The sequence below is a fragment of the Camelus bactrianus genome, chromosome 3, assembly GCF_048773025.1.
Source record: "Camelus bactrianus isolate YW-2024 breed Bactrian camel chromosome 3, ASM4877302v1, whole genome shotgun sequence".
NCBI classification, from domain to species: Eukaryota; Metazoa; Chordata; class Mammalia; order Artiodactyla; family Camelidae; genus Camelus; species Camelus bactrianus.
Genome location: NC_133541.1, coordinates 38,960,764 through 38,979,237, shown reverse-complemented (window position 1 = coordinate 38,979,237; position 18,474 = coordinate 38,960,764). Strand labels below are relative to the sequence as shown.

General features: G+C 33.7%; 1 protein-coding gene across 4 annotated transcripts in view; it reads right to left on the bottom strand.

The window, feature by feature from the left end:
* Positions 1 to 608: 608 nt before the first annotated feature.
* Positions 609 to 18,474, bottom strand: part of GPBP1 (GC-rich promoter binding protein 1) — a 58,229-nt gene continuing 40,363 nt past the window's right edge. For all 4 annotated transcript variants that reach the window (XM_074358575.1, XM_010966275.3, XM_074358585.1 and 1 more), the window contains 6 exons: positions 12,720 to 12,904; positions 11,967 to 12,107; positions 10,531 to 10,698; positions 9,587 to 9,774; positions 6,489 to 6,591; positions 609 to 1,579 (listed from right to left, as the gene is read on the bottom strand). In XM_074358575.1, the coding sequence (XP_074214676.1) occupies positions 1,421 to 1,579; positions 6,489 to 6,591; positions 9,587 to 9,774; positions 10,531 to 10,698; positions 11,967 to 12,107; positions 12,720 to 12,904 (944 nt within the window). In that variant the 3' untranslated portion in view covers positions 609 to 1,420. The remainder of the gene's footprint in view (positions 1,580 to 6,488; positions 6,592 to 9,586; positions 9,775 to 10,530; positions 10,699 to 11,966; positions 12,108 to 12,719; positions 12,905 to 18,474) is intronic.

The window sequence follows — 18,474 nt, the reverse complement described above, 5'->3', positions numbered from 1 at the left end:
TTAAGGTAAATACTTTGTTACCACTCTAACTCATCCTCATAAGTTTTGTGGAGGGTGAAATTGTGTTTTAATTTTCCCATCACCACCAGTCTCAGTGTGAACAAAAAAATCTGGCTTCTGGAGAACGCTGGGGAGCCTGAGAAGGATTACTGAAATAAGAAAAAGCAAAAACACTGCAGCCTTCTGAGGAAACAGATTGAGGATTACCTCAATCTGACATAAAACCTAAAACATTTTGCTCTAAGATTATGCTCTTTACAATAAGCATATATTTAAACATGGGAGTGGGATGGGGGAAGCTAAAAGCAAGTATGAGTAAACAAAACCAGAAAAATCAAAAAACAAAATACACAGAGCCAAATTACTCTTTCAATCAAGGGTAAACAGAAATGATTCTAAAGTTAATGTGCAAATGAAAAATAAAGTGGTTAACATTCACTCATTTAATAAACTTATTAAGTAGTTGATAATGAAAAGGATTTTCCATAGCTTTCTTTTTCTAAACTCAAAAGGTAATCAACATTTGTGATAAAGTATAATTTTAATAAGTGAATAAAGCACATTGTGTTTAGAGACCAGTACCTTGAACACTACAGAGAACGACAATATTCTGAAAATCCAGTTTATTTTCCATGTTGTGGACAGATCCAGTCAGTGTGATCAGTTTTTCTGCATGTGTAATAATTTATCAAAATAAGTTTTCCCACAAGACTCTTTTCCAGCAACTCTGAAAATCCTGGTCTAACAACATACCCAAATAAAGCTCTTGAAAATCACCTCTTAAAATTTGGAATAAAATGTGGCAAGTCTTTCCTGTAACATTTACTTAACTACAAATGGCTAAAGAGCAATTTATGTTTTAAAAGGTGACTAGCACAACAGTTGAGTTCAGGAGATTAATGTTTTAGTGCACTTTGCTCCAGGTTTTAGCCAACATGCTACATTGTCCTTTTTGGGGGTGGGGGGTGAGGGCGGGGGCGGCGGCACAAAGTGGACTTGAGGATTTCCATTGTACGAAAAAGATAGGACTGCAAGCAAAACAGTGTAAGCTGCCTTTTTTTTCTTAAGACCTGGACATTTTAAGACAGAAGCTTTGCAAAACATTACACAATTTTTTATTATTAAATGAGAAAATCTCATTTGTTACATCGTCACATTGCTAGTCAGAGAAATGCTGCAGTGATGAAGAAAGTCAATGTTGGATCAACCAAAGTCCTCATTTCTACAACATTCATTTACAAAGAAATAATGTTCAACACAGCCCAACACAACATTCTTGGTCTTCATATTGAAGTCCCCCCAAAAAATCTTCTAATGGGGTATTTTACTACATAAATTATAGTTCTTCATTTTTACAATTCACCCCAAACTGTATGAGAGATGTATCACACTAAAATTTCTAAAGCTGTTAGGAAATCCTTCACACATCGTCGTCATCTGATGTGTCACTGCTACTTGTCTCTGTGTCATCATTCTCAATAGTGGGTTTGAAAGTGCTGTTTTTCCAGGGTCCAAACTTGAAGTCACAGATCAGGCCATTTTTCAAAATACCATTTTTCCTCAGACCATTCTTCTGTAACTAAAATGTCAACAAAAATAAATTGAATAAACAAACTATCCTCCAAGAGTTACTTTCAAATTAAGAATGCTCTAATAATTAAATGTAATCATGAATACAATAAAGGAAATAAAACTGTATCTTACTCCAAAAACTCCACAGATTATGGTATTATCTCTGAAAAACTAGTTAGATAAAAGTAATTGATCCAACCAAAGTATTTCCTAGGAATAAATCATTACCTTTAGGAGAGAACTGCATTTACCATCTACCAAACCACAATTAAAAAAAAATTAGTGTGCAGTACCAGTCTAGTGAAAACTGCACAGATTTTGGATCCAGACAGGATAGGTGTGAACTAATTCTGTCACTTTTTAAGGGATTAACCTTTCCAAACTTTCATTTCCTTAATGAAAACTGTAATAAGTACCTTCAGATGCTGCCTATAATAGTCAACAACCATTAAGCTGAACAGCTCTTTTTATCCCAACTGGGCAATTAATACACCCCACAATATGCTTTATTCATACTTTGTAGAACACCTATAATACAAAGTATTCCAGTAAGTAGTATTCAAGTAAGGTATTTTACAAAGGGAAGTCTTTAACTAACCACAGAGATTAAGATATTAAAAAATATATTAAATGTATTTCTGAAAATGAGAAATCAGAACTAAAGGACTAGTATGGTAATAAGAATTAAGGCCAAAGATCACATATGGGAGGCTTGAAATTAGCTGTGAAGAATTTCTATAGAAATCAAATCTGATCTTTATCTCTGATATTTTCTAAATAACTGTATTGTTCCCAAGGGGGAAAATACATATATTAGGTCTCCTAAAATCAGCTCCCTCTCTTGCATTCCTGTCTAAAATGATGATAGGATAATTATCAGCTCATAGGTTACTGATTCTTTTCCAGGTAAGTCTCATCGAGACCATGTTTTTTAACTGTCATTTCTCTACTTCAGGCCCTCATTTATCCCTCCCCTAATTATTACAATATATTCCCAACTAATCTCCCTGATTCTAGTCTTCCAAATTACAATCCCAATATACACCTTACACTATACCTGTACTTCCCATGTACAAACTGTTTCATGTGCCTAAAAACACCTTGAAAAGTTTCCTATCATACTCCTGACATGGCATACTAAGACCTTCATAATATAACCATATGGTTTTTTTCAACCTTATATCATGGTTAAGGGCACAGGCTATTAAACTCAGCCAGACTTGGGCTCAACATCTAGCTCCATTATTGATAAACTGTATGACCTAGAGCAAGTTAACACAACCACTACAAGCCTTAGTTCTGTCATCTATACAGCAGGACTAGTATTACCTACTTCATACAAATACTACAAAATGCCCTTAGCACAACACCTAAGGGTATTAAGACATACAACGTTACTTACAATTAGGGTGGCCATGTAATTTATCATTCAAACTAGGACACTTTTGGGAATCAAAGTAAACATTTGTCATTAATAACTACAGTGGGATTAACATGCATAAACTGGGACTCTCGAGGGTAAACTAGGACTTAGATTCACCCTATTATTGTAATCATGATTTTGCATGGGATAAAAACTTTCTACCCCATGATCCAGCCACTTTGAACCCCAGCATGTCCTGAACTCTTTTTGCCTTTGTTTACTCCCTATATCAGGGGTGTCATTTCCCCCCATTTTACCTGGTAAAGGCCAATTCAATTCCAACTCAATTTTGCTTTGCCAGATCACTGCACTGGAATTAACCTCTAGATTAAATCACTAGAATATAAATTCTATGTGGGCAAAAATTTTTGTGTTTTCCCAAAATTCTACAATAAGACCTGGCATGTGGTAGACACTCAGGAAACATCTGATGAATCTGCATGACACACTCTCTCTCGTCCTCATCTTGAACATTTTGAAAACTGCCATCACATTCTGCTTTACATGGGAGTCTATCTCCATGAATTCTTCATTAAACCAAAGCACTATGAAGGAACTCATCTCTGTAAACTCCAGTGTATCTTGGGCACAGTGAACACTCAATAAATGTTTGCTGAATTTGAATAGAGCAAGTTTGAATTCAGATTCTTATCTGTTACCAAATATAAATATTCTTATAAACAGCATCAGGCCTAGTGATTTTTCAGGCATCTAAATGTCAAATAACATGCCAATATTAATATAAATATATCCATGCCTTTGTCATTTGTTTAAAAAAATGAACATCATACCTACATGCCATTGCTCTCCAACCCACAGTATGCAAAAATTTTTTACATCAGTTAATTATTTAAAAATTACCAGTATCTACCTGCCCTCATCATAACAAGGTTTTAAAGCCAATTATCTTGGTCAGACAATATCATGCTTTCCTTGGACTACTACCTTATTCTAATGGTAACAAATGGGTTTTTCTTGATGCCTTTCCTCAGATTCAAAACAAATCCTTCAAAGAGATACACAAATTAGTAAATCCATACAATGGACTGCTACTCATCAAACCTGGGTGAGTTTCAAAAGGATGAAAGCAGCCAGATCTAAGACTACACAGTGTATGGTTCAATTAGTAAAACATTCTGGAAAGGCAGAACTATAGGAACAGAAAACAAATCAGTGTCTGCCAGGGGCTAGAGCTGGGAGTGAGAGAACTGAATGCAAAGAGAAACAATGAGGAACTTTTCAGAATGACAGTCATACAACTATACACATTTGTCAAAACTCACCCAACTGTACATACACTTAAAGTGAATTTTTGTTTATAAATCATACAATATAATAAACATGACCAAAAAAATCCTTCGATTTATTATCAGTATTATCATCATCAGCTGGTAAAAAAATAACATGATTCACACTAAATTCTGAATAAAAAATTGACATTAACTGGGAAGGAAGAATTACAAAATTGGAAAACAAGTAAAATTATCTCTGCTCACAGACAACATGATCTTATATGTAGGAAGCCTAGATTCCACACACACAAAAAAAACTGAGAACATACATAGCAAAGTTGCAAGATACAAAACCAATACACAAAAATAACAATGAACAATCCAAAAAGAAAATTAAGAAAACAATTCTTAAAAAAAATTATTCTATGTATAATAGCATTAAAAAGAATAAAATACTTAGGAATGAGTATAAGGAATAAACTTAACCAAGGAGGCAAAAGACTTCTACATTGACAACTATAAAATATTGCTGGAAGAAATTAAAGAAAACACCAATACGTAGAAAGACACGGCTTAGAAGACTTAACATTGTTTTGGGTAGTATTTGCATCTTAACAATCTATAGATTCAATGCAATCCCTATCAAAATCCTATAGGTAATTTTTGTGGAAACAGAAAAATCCGTCCTAAAATTCATATGGAATCTAAAGGGATTCCAAACAGCCAAAACAATCTCTGAAGAACAAAGATGGAAGTTTCACACCTGCTGATTTCAAAACATATTATATAACTGTAGTAAGCCAAACAATGTGACACTGGAATAAAAAACACACCTAAAGACCAATGAAGTAGAAAGCCCAAAAATAAAACCCTTGCATACACAATGATTTTTGACAAAGATGCCAGTCAACCATTCAATGGAGAAAGGACAGTCTTTTCAACAAATGGTGTTAGGAGAAAGAAATATGAGAAATGAGAGTGGGGAAGGGAAGGAAGGAGAGCCCCTTTGGTGAGAATGTAAAATGGTGTGGCTGCTATGGAAAATCAGTATGGCAGGACCTCAGAAAGTTAAAAATAGATGACCATATGATCCAGCATTTCTATTTCTGGGCGTATGTCTAAAAGAACTGAAAACAAGGACTTCATAGATATATCTATACACCCACATTCATAGCAGCATTATTCACAACAGTCAAAAGGTGGAAGCAACCCAAGTGACTATCAATGGATGAATGGATGAATCAAGTGTGGTATGCATACAAGAGAATACTATTTAGCCTTTAAAAGAAAGGAAATACTGATATATGCTACACAGATGAACCTTAGGGACACTATGCTAAGTGAAATAAGCCAGTCATAAAAGGACAAATACTGTATGATTCCACTTACATGAGGTACCTAAAGTAGTCAAACTGAGAGACAGAAAGTAGACCTGGTGGTTTCCAAGGGTTGTAGAGGGAGGAGGGAATGAAGAGCCATGGTTTAACAGGTACGGAATTTCAGTTTCACAAAAAGAAAAGAGCTCTGGAGGTGAATGGTGGTAATGTATAACAATGTGAATTTACTTAATGCCACAGAACTGTGTACTGAAAAATGGCTGAAATGGCAAACTTTATTATGTGTATTTTGCCACAAATTTTTAATTAGGACAATGAAGTCTATATAACTAATTTCCTCAAAGACTTCATTCAAAACATTTTAGTGTTTTGAAGATTAGCAATTATAACATCTCCATACAGAAAAACATTTCTGCATGATCAGAACTAATTTTTTTAACTATAATGAATTTTTAAAAATAAATAAAAACTTTGACACACTTCCTAACATTTTCAAAGGAATACTCTTTCAAAAACGCAATTATGGAGACATATAATGAGATGTTTTAGAATACAAAATATTCTTGTGCAAGGAAAAGGATAAAAGGTGAAGCTGTATTTGGGAAAGCTACTGTTGCATTCTTGCATATCCCCAAGACGTTTAAAAGTTTTTTTAAATGTCTGGAAAATGACAAATTAGACATATTCTTTGCACATCAGACATAGTCTTTACACTAATTCCTAAGCACTGTATACCCATAGATTTAAAATCGTCATCACAGCAGACCTGTTTAAAACAAAGGGAAATCACGCCTTAAGTGTGATGTCTAATAAATTCCTACATAAGAATATAAAACTTCCCTGCCCCGCCTCAAATGCTTAGTTACATGTTGTTCTGATTAAGGAAGGGCAATTTAAAGTGAACTTTTAAGATTCAAGTCTTACCTGTTCACTAATAACTTGGAATTCTCTCATTTCATCCTCAGTTAAGGGAGCACATGTTTCATCATTTTCACTGTCTTCTTGCCAGCCCATCTCCTTTAACAATCTGGAAAGGGAGGAAATGAATACATTTAATTTAGAACTTCACCCAAGTAAGATAATTCCATTTATATGATATGCAAGAAAGTATGATCCATTATCCACTATACAAAGTCTGTATGATATACAAAATAAAATTTTAGAGTTTAAGCTTCAAACATCTTTCTGAAAATGAATAAATAGTTAACATTAAGCCCAATAAACTATCTTAAATAGTAAGATCAAAACGAACTGCCTAATTGCTTTACCTTTGGTGTCAGAGATTTTAAAGGCTGGAAACCTGAAAAAGGTTCTTTAGGCTAGAAACTGAAGCAAATTTGTTAAATTCTTGTACTAAAAGTAAAAGCAATACTCCTCCCCATTTTCTTTAGGACTACCACAATCCATCATGTTCTCAGCTACTCATTTGTTTTTCTACTTTATAAAAAAAAAAAAAAAAAAAAGTTGGGCTACATTACCTACCTTGTATTTTATAATTTATTTATTTATCAATATCACCATAACCTCTTATGTCATACCAGTCATCACCCTCAACACAGTTCAACTGGAAAGAGGCAGTATGTTCTACAGTAACATAATGACAATTTTTTTTTTAAAAGCTCACAACCAGGACTTAAGTAAAATAACTATTACGGTTATTCCCTTTTCCTTTTTATTTTTAAAGAGAGTATCTCTATCTCAGGCAAACAAAGTTCAAAAAAAGATTAATGGGGAACCAACCACTATCTCCAGTTGGGCAAACAAAAACACTGTAGCCAAAACTGCTGCATTTGACTTAGTGACTTCAAAGCTTCTGCTTCTTATATGGCTATGTATCTTGTACTGGTCTGATTGCACTGGGGGTTTTGTTATTGTTGTTTTTAATAATTACATTCTTTAAGCATTTGTTACTCCTATTTACACCTAACTTATCTTCATGCCTGTCACAAATTGGCTACCCTGTTTAATTTTTATACCTTTCTCAAATAAGCTCATAAAATTACCAGTGCTCAGAGACTCAAAATAAAATTTAACACTATACCCACACTTTACACTTGAAGAACCAGGATCACATAAGTAAAAATAAACTTGCCTACTTGATGGCAAAGAAATTAAAGAAAGAAATGAAATTCTGGGTTTCTGCCTCCTAAGTTATTACACACTGCTTCAAACTCTGCTGCCTCTGGACTAAAATGTCACCATTATCGTTAATTACTATTGCTCACATTCCTTTTCATCTTTTAATGTTTCTTCTCCAGTGCACTGTCTTCACTGCAACCTAGATGACCTCCCTGTGGAATGGCATTTCCATTCTCAATACCATCCAGTCCAGAACCTACAGATCTGGGTTGGTAAAAACAACGTAACTGCTTTCGCTAAATCCTTACTTTTACTTGTTTCACTTTTAAAAACTGAATTAGCGAAGAGTATAGCTCAGTGGTACAGTGTGTGCTGAGCATTCATGAGGGCCTGGGTTCATTCCCCAGTACTTCCATTAAAAATTTTTTTAAAAATAAATAAACCTAGTTACTTACCCCCTCAAAAAAAAAAAACCAAACTGAATTATGACTATTTATAATAATGCAGATATAACAAATTATTTCAAATGTTATGAAAGCAAATATTTCTTTCTCTCCTCTTTCCCCTTCCCTCCAGGGGCTATAAACTGTTAACTGTTTCTAGAATAGCTTTCAAAATACTCCATATATTCCCTTTTCCCCACAATTAGGAATACACCAAGACACTAATTTGCACTTTGCCTTCTCATTAGCATTTCTTCCCATTTTCTTTCAAACTACCTACCAAATCACCCTGATACCACTTTCCCCACCCTCTGCTAAATATTTTCAGTGGCTTCCCACTTTCTAAAGAACAAACTCCTTAACCTTAACACCATGACCACAAATGCAAATTCCTTACATTAGAAAAAGCATAGAATTAGAAGTAGAAGACCTGGGTCACAATTCCTACTCTATCACAAACCAGGTATAAAACACAGGCTAACTCCTTCACTTCCCTGAGCTATTTCTTCATCTGAAGCATTTAAAGAGCTTGAATAGCTAAGGCCCTGCCTTTTCAATATATTTCTAATTCCATTAAGGACTCCGTACCCATGTCAAGATATTCCATTCATTGCCTCTAAAACAAACTAGGTACGTATTCAACATCCCTTCATACCTGCTTTGGGGGGGGGGGATTTCTTTCTTTATTTTTAATGGAGGTACTGGGAATTGAACCCAGGACCTTGAGCATGCTAAGCATGAGCTCTACTACTGAGCTATACCCTCCCTGCCGTACCCCTTTTTATTCCAAAAGCACAACCTACTACCCAGGTCCAAATTAATGTCTTACCCTTTAAGACTTAATTTTGGTCCCAATTAAAACTTTCTGACTAGTGCTCAAGCCATTATGTTATCTAACCCCAGACTCCCTTGAATTTCTGTGGCACTCATTTTTGCTAATTGATTTGGTGCTTAGACAAGAAAACTACCCCTCTGATGTTGCAGCTGTCTCTCAATATCTTGATGATACACTGAAACTTGATAATAAAACTAGTAATATATATGCTTGATTATTTCATACTTTGAATTTTAGTTTATACATTAGAATAAAAATTGTCATCCTTGAGAACTGTATCACTGATATCTAATTTGTTTAATCAAGCAATATGAGTTCTTAGATATGTATATAACTTAAAAATTAGAAAGAAACACATACTACAACATGGATGAAGCTTGAAAGTACTGAAAAGTAGACTGGTGGTTGCCTAGGACAGAGTCACAATGAGGAGAAATTCTTAATGAGCACACAGTCTTTCTAGAGTGATGGAGATGTTCTAAAATTAGATTGTGGTGACAGTTATACAACCTCAAATATAACCCACTCCCCAAAAAATCAGCAAATTGAGTAAAAAAACTATGGTATATAAATTACATCTCAATGAATCTGTTAAAAAATACTTTCTATAATAATATCAAAATTCTGGATATAAAAAATACAGAGAAAAAAGTAAACACACTAACCTGTGTTCTGCTTCAAGTGAACTAGAAAGAACATCAGTTTGTGGGAAGGTTGAAGACCGAATAATCTGCTGAGAAATTACCGAGGCATTGCCATTCTCTTGCGGAATTTCATTTTCATCAAAGTTTCGGTTTATATCCCTTTCTTGGTGAGTACTATTGCTGTTATGCAAATTAAATGAGTCCTCATCCTGATATTTAGGGAGTTTTAAAAAAAAGAGAAAAGAGTTGTTTAAAAAAAAAACTTTAATTGATCCTGGTTAGATTTTCATTGGTAATATATAACTGTAATATTTATATAATCATTTAGGAGACATTCTTATAAAATGTAAAACTAAGCTGTGGGGGAAGGGTATAGCTCAATGGTAGTATGTGCTTAACACGCACAAGGGCCTGGGTTCAATCCCCAATACCTCCATTTAAATAAATAAATAAATCTAAAACCCCCCCAAAATGAAAACAAAACAAACAAAAAACAACAAATTTTTTTTTATTTAAAAAATAAATAAATAATAAGGGGGAAAAGTGTAACTAAAGTTGTAGAGCATATGCTTAGCATGCACAAGATCCTGAGTTAATCACCAGTACCTCAAAAAAAAAAACCCACACACACACAAATAAATAAATCTAATTATCTCCCCCCACCAAAAGGAAAAAAAATGTTTTTAAAAAGATTAAAAGAACAACTAATAAGCAGTGAAGGCAAGATAGGGGAAACTGAAGAAAACAAATATGAATTTTTAAATTTCATTTCTGAACAGGAACTACAGAGTAAGAAAAATCTACTTCAGAAAGGAATCATTATTTATGCAAATAGTTAGCTAGCCTTGCTTTCAGAGATACGAAAATTTGCTTACAGTTTATTTAAAAATCCTAAGTTATATCTGCCAAAACATTCTAATGACATGGTAACATCAAACTAAGAATTACACGGCAAGTTCAATTACCTTTTCTGAGCCAGCATGGCTTTCATCTTCATGTTCCTCTTCTACTCTGTCCCTTTTCAATGCTTTCAAAAATTCACTCTTCTTATCAGTGCGCATGCGTGTCAGTTTGGTTAGGCGAGGCTGCTGATTAAGTTTGTCAACAGGTGAAGAGGAATTTGAGCGATTACACTAAGAAAAAATCAGAAATGTCGATAAATATGTAGACAGAGAACTAATCAGTATAAAGTTCACAACTACCACAACTTTCTACTTCACCTTTTTCACAATACAAAATTGATTTCAAATTCTATTTTCCTTTAACCCTGCCATATTTAATCTATCCCACTGAGTAAGTAAACATAAGAACTTTCTTATCCCAGAAACAATTAAGGTCTGATAACACTAAGAACTATGATTCTAAATTAGGAGTTTAAATACTATTATATAAAATGGATCCCAAAGCTGCTTAAACATTTCTATAATACAAAAAAGAGCAGTTTTGGGGATTGTGTTCCACAGAGTTCTACTAACAGCTTCCAATATGATCTAGTATTTTATAATTATTTACACGTAGCAGGTACACATAAGGTTTATCAGGCAGGATTTCACGAGGGAAAATTTTTTGGGAGGCCAGGAGGGGGCAGCAAATGAACATGTACTGGAGTCCTTTTGTTTCTTGGGGAGTACAAAAGAAAACAGAATGTTAGAATTTTGTGTCACAGGGATTTTAAGCCATGAAAATAAATCAAAATCCCTAATTATTGCCAATAATGTCTGCAGACTATAATGAACTTAAGCCACAATTACCCAACTGAGAATGCTGGCCCTTACATCACAGCTTTAACATTCTGATTAAGAACTAGCATATGAGGAGTTAACATAGTACCCAGAGCAATCTCAGGTATAAAAACATAGTCACAAATGCCTTCTGACCCTAAACTAGTCAGGGAACTCCCTGGTCTAGAGGTTTCAAAAACCTGGTCAAATGAGAAAGAAATATGTAAGCCACCAGGTATTCAGAGTCAGTAAAATAATAATATGCATCTTTCCCTCTTCTTCCTCCTCTCTGCCCCCTCTAAGTGTTAACACTAATAAAATGTCCATCATTTCCAAAAGATTAAATACTACAAATTCTCATTTTTAGTCAAGGTTCAATCCTATAGCATAGCATAACTCTATGACAAAAGTCAAAATAGCCATTTTCATAATTCTTTTCTCAAGAATTACTTTCTGATGGTTAGGTATATAAGTATTTCACTGTACTGATTTTTCTACATTTGGGGATATTTGGAAATTTTTAAAAATACCCCAACTTAAAGTGCAAATCAAGGGTAGAATTTATGTCAAGTTTTCTGAAAAGACTAAGATATCTTATTTTAATGAGTTTGTTTAATGAAACTGTGCCTTTTGTTCAATGTTTCACTTCTTGGGAGTAATTTTAAATGCCATACACACACCTCTTTCACTGAAGTTGTTGATGGACTAAAATTCTTGGCAGTTGACTTAAAAGTATTGAAGTTGCCAACACCATATGTAGACTCATGAGGGAAAGAAGTCCCAACTTTATTTTCTTTAGTTTGGCTTTTCCACTGTGTAGGCTAAAGAAAAACACACAAACATTAATGTGTATCTAACAGAGATTATACAGAAGAGAGAGAAAACAAAGTGAACACTATAAAATAAAGATGACTACATGTGGCTCATAAAAACAATTATTTTTGTATTATATCTTAATCATTCCTACACGGTTCTCCTTTCTTTTTTACAAATAAAATCAAAACTTCGTATGCAGATAAAACATCTACCCACACTTTTTTTTTTCCAGTTTTATAAGCCTAAATAAAGTTAGATTTCTTTTGCCTAATACCAAGAAAACACAGGTGAGAGTTTCAAAAACCTAAAACTGAACAACGAGGAAGGAACATTTTATGTATTACTACTGAGCAAATGTATCACACATGAATCTAACAAAAGAAGTATTTTATAAATTTCATTTACTACTACTAAAACAAGAAAACATTCATGGATAAACACACACATAACAAGTAGAGATATAATTAATGACACACAGTGGGCCAGCACTTTCCACTTAGAAATCGGCAGCCCACCAATATGCCCACACTTTGATGTGAAATTTTTAACATTTTCCCCCCAAAGTAGTCCAATTGATATCAACTTAAAATTTGCATGTTTAACAATTTAGAACTTACTTTTGTAGGTGGAGCAGCAGGTTTAGGGACTAAGCCTTTATAAACACTTGGACCAGTCCCATTCTTAACTGGCTGTGATGGAAGATTTCCTACTACTGGGAATCCAGATAGCTGTAAATCTTTTGTATTACCTTTCTTAATGACCAGCATCCTTTGAGTTCTAGATTTAGGATTCGGGGGATATTCTGCATAAATAAAGCACGAACAATAGTTATAGAGTTTAAATTTTAGCATAAAATTCAACCATCAGAATTTTGATTCCAAAATTAAACCACCAAAAGCATAGTATATTCCAAACTTGATATTTAAAAATAACACAGTGGCTTCCCAGGTAAAATAATTAAGCTAAGTAAGTATGAACTATATTCCTGTTCGAGAAATAAAGCTCAAACAGACTGATCATAGCAAGAATTGATCAATGTCAAGTAACAAAGATGAATTCAGCTAGACTGTGGCCTAGAAGGGTAACTATGACCAAGCCAAAAATAACATTCTAGTATACTTTTCATTAGGTATTTTTTTACTACAAATTTATCCTAATGGCTCTTAAGACATAATATATAAATACAGTGTATTTTCCTCATCTCCAGCTTGAAAAGAGAATTTTTCTAATTCCTTTTCATTCTTTTTATGTCACTCAAAGTTATTACCAGTAAGAAAGGAACTACAGTCCCTCTATTTCTAAATTTCCACTTAAGTTATGACTAATGAAAAGAGGGATCGTTTTCACAATACCAATTCATTTAAATGTTTAATGGCCATCCAATTACATTGAAGGCACTATGCAAGTTACAGGGCACTCAACTCAATACCAGCCTCTGAAGATAGTACTAGAAATAACAGTTGCTAACTGAAAGTTATTCTCAAGACAACTAGAGTTGCTAAAATATGAAAAACTACTCCTAGAGTTTGATCAGTTAATGTGTAATCAAACAGGTGTTACAGTGAACACCTTCACAATTATCGCAATGATGTACATCTTTCTTCCCAGAGAAAAACTGAAAACATCAGTTTCACAGTTGAAGAGTTTAGAAGAAAAGAATTAATTCAAAGCGAGAAATCACAGAAAACCTAGATTAAAATTAGCTTAAGATATGATCCTGTGAGATGGTGAGTAGGCACAGATGTGTGTAATGATGCCCTGCCTCAAACCAAACTTCCTACTGGATTATCTCAAAAACTAAACAAAATAAGGACTCGTAGGGACATTGGAGGGACTCTCAAAGTTCATCTGAGACTTCAAACTCTTCAGAATACAGTGTTGTTATGGTGCTTCATTTACTGTAATGCTAAAAAGGATAAAAGAACAAAGAATAATGACCTAAATAAACAAAGTGAGAAAGGGTTCATCTTTCCAAACGTTAAACACATGTTAATCTACTAGAGTAAACATTCCAACTTCTTGGCTGCTTACAAAGGCCCAAGATATGAAGGCTAAGAAAAATATTTTCAGGCACACAAGGACACAGAAATTTATCACCAATACATAGTTTTTCTCAAGAACATAATAAAGTCAAAATGAAAATAAAGAATAATGATCTCAAACAGAGGTCAATGAAGAATACTAGAAATAGTGTTAAACAATTTAAATTTCACAATTACTTCTAGTAAACAGATGGTGACAGGCATAAATGAAACAAAAAAGATTCCTGATTATTAACAATACTTAAAATATAAGAGAAAATCTTAACAGTCTGGTATTCAAAATCTAAATTAAATGAAACTCAGGAATCTGAGGAGTAACTGGCTGATGCTGGGAAATGCTAAAGGCAGTTAAGAGTTTTGCAAGGTCAGGTCTCAGAGGAGTCCAAGTGCTGAAGCAGGGGCAGCTCTATCAGTACACCACAACTAAGTTCAAACATGACTGATAAAGTCATCACTGATCAAAACTAGAAGACAGAAGAGAACAGATAGCAAAGTAGGCACATCAGGTTTAAGCCTCAACCAATGTAGTTCCTGACTATAAACTTCACCTTTCCTAAAAGTGACTTCTACACACTTAAGAGAAAGAGTCTGACAGTTTCCTCAAAGAGGTCTTCAGTGAAAAAATGATAGAATATCCTACAAAGAAGAAAGATGAAGCCTCAGAAAAATCAGTCATAGAAGAGAGGTGGTAAAGTAAAAAATGGTAAAGGTACCTAAACGGAGGATATAGGGAGTGGGAGGAAAGAGAAGCAGGCATAGTGCTGATATACTTACTAAGCATTCATTTTCAAACATTCTAGTACAAAGACTAAGACCATGTCCTTTTGTATCAGATCTACAGAATTTTAATACATGCTCCTACCTCACTAGTTAATCTCTCATCTGTAAAATGAAAAACAGCATTTCCTGTCTTAGAGTTACTGTGAAATGTTTTCTTTAAAACAAGTACTAGGAAAAAAAAAGTCCAGAAATGTCACGTATTATCTTCAAATAACAGGGTTCCAATCATATTTCAAATTGAAAGTGTCCCCTTTCAAGAATTTTAAACCTAAAATTTAAACCTAAAATCCATAAAAGTATGGAAGATATAACAGAAATAAACACAATAAAGACTAACCAACGTCCTATATAACTATGCTGAACATACTACATAAAGCTGCCCATTTAAGAACGTGTTCTTAGCCTAATGAGCCAGGATGGTGGCCCCCAGCACTGGTGTTCACATGGTGGAGTGTTCCCAAGTGTGTCTGCTACCAGTGTCTATGTTCCCAGGGTGAGCTGCCAGACCCCAGGGAGACTCTCCAAGACCACCAGCTGCTGGCTGCTGAACTGCTGCTACCATGACACTGACTGACCAAAATTGAGTACTTGGACTCCAAAATCTCCTGCTTTTGATTGATCCCCTCCCAGCTAAGAGCTTAAATTTATAAGAATGTGTCAGATGTCAATACTAGAACATATGAGCTGAAAGAAAGTATTCTTAATGTAATATAAGTAATAGAAAAGGGGAGGGCAGCACTGGTAACTTAAATTTACATCATTTATATCTATTTTATACTACTTATAAACTGCTTCATCTGTTCATAGATTATCTCCATAAATTTCTCCTGAAACAAACCTTCTGAATTAAGTGTTTGAAGCTTATGGATTTAAACAGTATCCATTGTCTCCTTCTACACTTTCTCCATTTACTTTATCAACTGGTCAGCTACACGAAAAAGACCCAAATTGTTCATTCTTTTAAAGAGAAAATTTATGTACTGATGAAAGACTTTAACACTTACATAAAAGAATTAAAAAGTGACTTCAGTGACTTCCTTCTGTAAGTTATGTGTTTATTATCTCAAGCTCATAAGCAGTTATTCTCATTCAAATTGCTTTAAAAATACCTGAAGGCAAATATGAGCTTTGGATTTTCAAATCATTATTTCCCTCTATCCTCACAAACAATTGTAATCTGATAATAACTAACTTTAAATATTCCTTTATTATCTTGTTATTTCATGCTCTTCCAGTATCTTTGAATATGATAGTTTTGTTCCTTAAATACAAAGCCAGTGGTGGAGGGGAGTGGTTCAGTTCTTTGGAAGATTAAAATACTGCCACACATAATACAAAGTAAATCAGTCACATGCATCAGTCAGAGCTGACATCTTAATTCCTCAATAGACCAAATGTTAGGGCCCAAACCTATCTGATTCTAAAACCAATGCACTTGACCACTATGTTATACTACTGGAGAAAATGGAAATTAAAGTATTGCTAGTCAGATACTTCAAAATGTGTACCATCCCCAACTAAAAATATTAATAATCAGCCTATACTGAAGGGTCAAAACAAGAGGCTTATAAGCGTGCACTACCAAGTCAAGGTCCACCCTTTCCTTCACTATCACATTAATACCAGTTACTAATTCCTCATCATCTTGACGTAAGAGGCAACTTTAATATGTGAACCAAAGCATACTGCCAGATGAAGGGTAAATAGTATTTGAATTAAGTTTTCACACTAATTTGAAGAAACTTAGTCACATTAAACATAATCATATACAAATATCAAACTCAAAGAATCTATACCACAGCAATCAAAACAAATTCCAAATGAACACTAATTTTAATAAAGAAACTTTTTAAGATTATTTTTATATAGACAGATGCTGCTTGAATTTTGCTGGCTTTGAATTTTTTATTTAATGTACAAATCTTTTTGTTTTACAGCAGCATGACAGTTTTAATCACATGTGTTTCACTATTTATGTCAAAGCAATGGTATATTATTCTTTCCTTTAACAAGGTCCCCACATTACTCATATTAAGAAGAGCAAGCTTAAATAAATACACTTCTAAACTAAAAACGACTTAAATGATGAACAAGTAATACTTCTAACTCTGGCCAAATAAAATTTGTGTCAAGTTGTCTAATCAAACTATTAATTTTTCCCTCTCTATCTTGAACACGTGTTGCAGAACCTTTTTCTTCTTATTGTTATAAATTTAACAATTGTTTAGGGTAAGACATTAAAGGAGTCATTTCAGTACATAAACAATCCACCAACAGAATGTTTCTTTACAAAGAAATTTGATAAAGATTATTCCCTTCTCTTAATTCCATTTACAAAGTCACTTTCAAAACCACTTGTTTTCATTACCTAACCTCATTTAATGTAATCATGTCACTTGACCTGTGGCTAGTATCATTATAATTTTCTAGAAAACAACCTAAGAACTGGTCACCAATTTGCTATGATTTAGAAGGCTAAACAAATGAAAAAAATTATTTAAAATAAGCCTTGATGCTCTTAAGTAGTTTATCAAATATGAGCAAAAAAGCAGAAAAGTTCACCAAATTATTAAGGAATAAACACAAATATAAATGTTGAAATGAGCTGAAAGACTATGCTTCAAGTTAATTACTAGTGACTGAAGTTTTCCATCATTTAGTATCTTAAGCACCAAACGTCAGGCTCCGCTAATAATATGTTGCTGGCATATAATGTCAACACAAAATAACCAGTAGGATATCTGAAACACACTAATCAATAGTTACTAATGTCTCAAATTGCATACAACAATACAAATCATTTTCTCTTTATCACCGCCAAATAAATCACACAACTAAGTTATTTTAAAATTCTCACAGGCACAATGAAGTGACCTGAATTTGTCTTAGTTTAAATTATTAGAGATATGAGAAAAATTAATTCAGTAAGTACTAACTTTATGTGTAACAACTTAATCTGATTAAGATCAAAACACTACAGAAGTCACAGATATAAGCTGCAGGGTGTTTCAATAAAGCTAATTAAGATTCTACGTAGCATTAATTTATATTTAACTAAATTTTTAATAGCTGAACTACTTTCATGCAAAGTATTTTTTAATTGGGATATTATGTTTAGACTTGCAGTTTTTGATCTACAAAAGGACAGTTTCAGGGACAAACTAGTGGTGTTTCCTTTTTAATACATATTATATTTCCATTATTAAATTTTGACTTACCTGGAAAGAAGTAGCACTAGAAAAGTTTTCTACTGAAGTCCTTCCTAAAATTCTCATGTCTTCCTCAGGAACATAGCTATTTTAAATATTGCAATGGGGAAAACAATATTTGGGAACCCAGGGCGTAAAATGAGAAAGGAACCGTGAAGTGTAATACAATGAAAGTTTCATTGTATTCCTATGGGAAGTACTGGGAATTTAACAGTTAACGAAGCCACAATTAACCATTTCTTTCTAATGCAAACACATTTTTAAGTTTACCTAAGACACAGTAAAGAGTACATCTTCCTTTTAAACATCTTTTCAACTAGTGCTCAAAATCCTTAGACCAA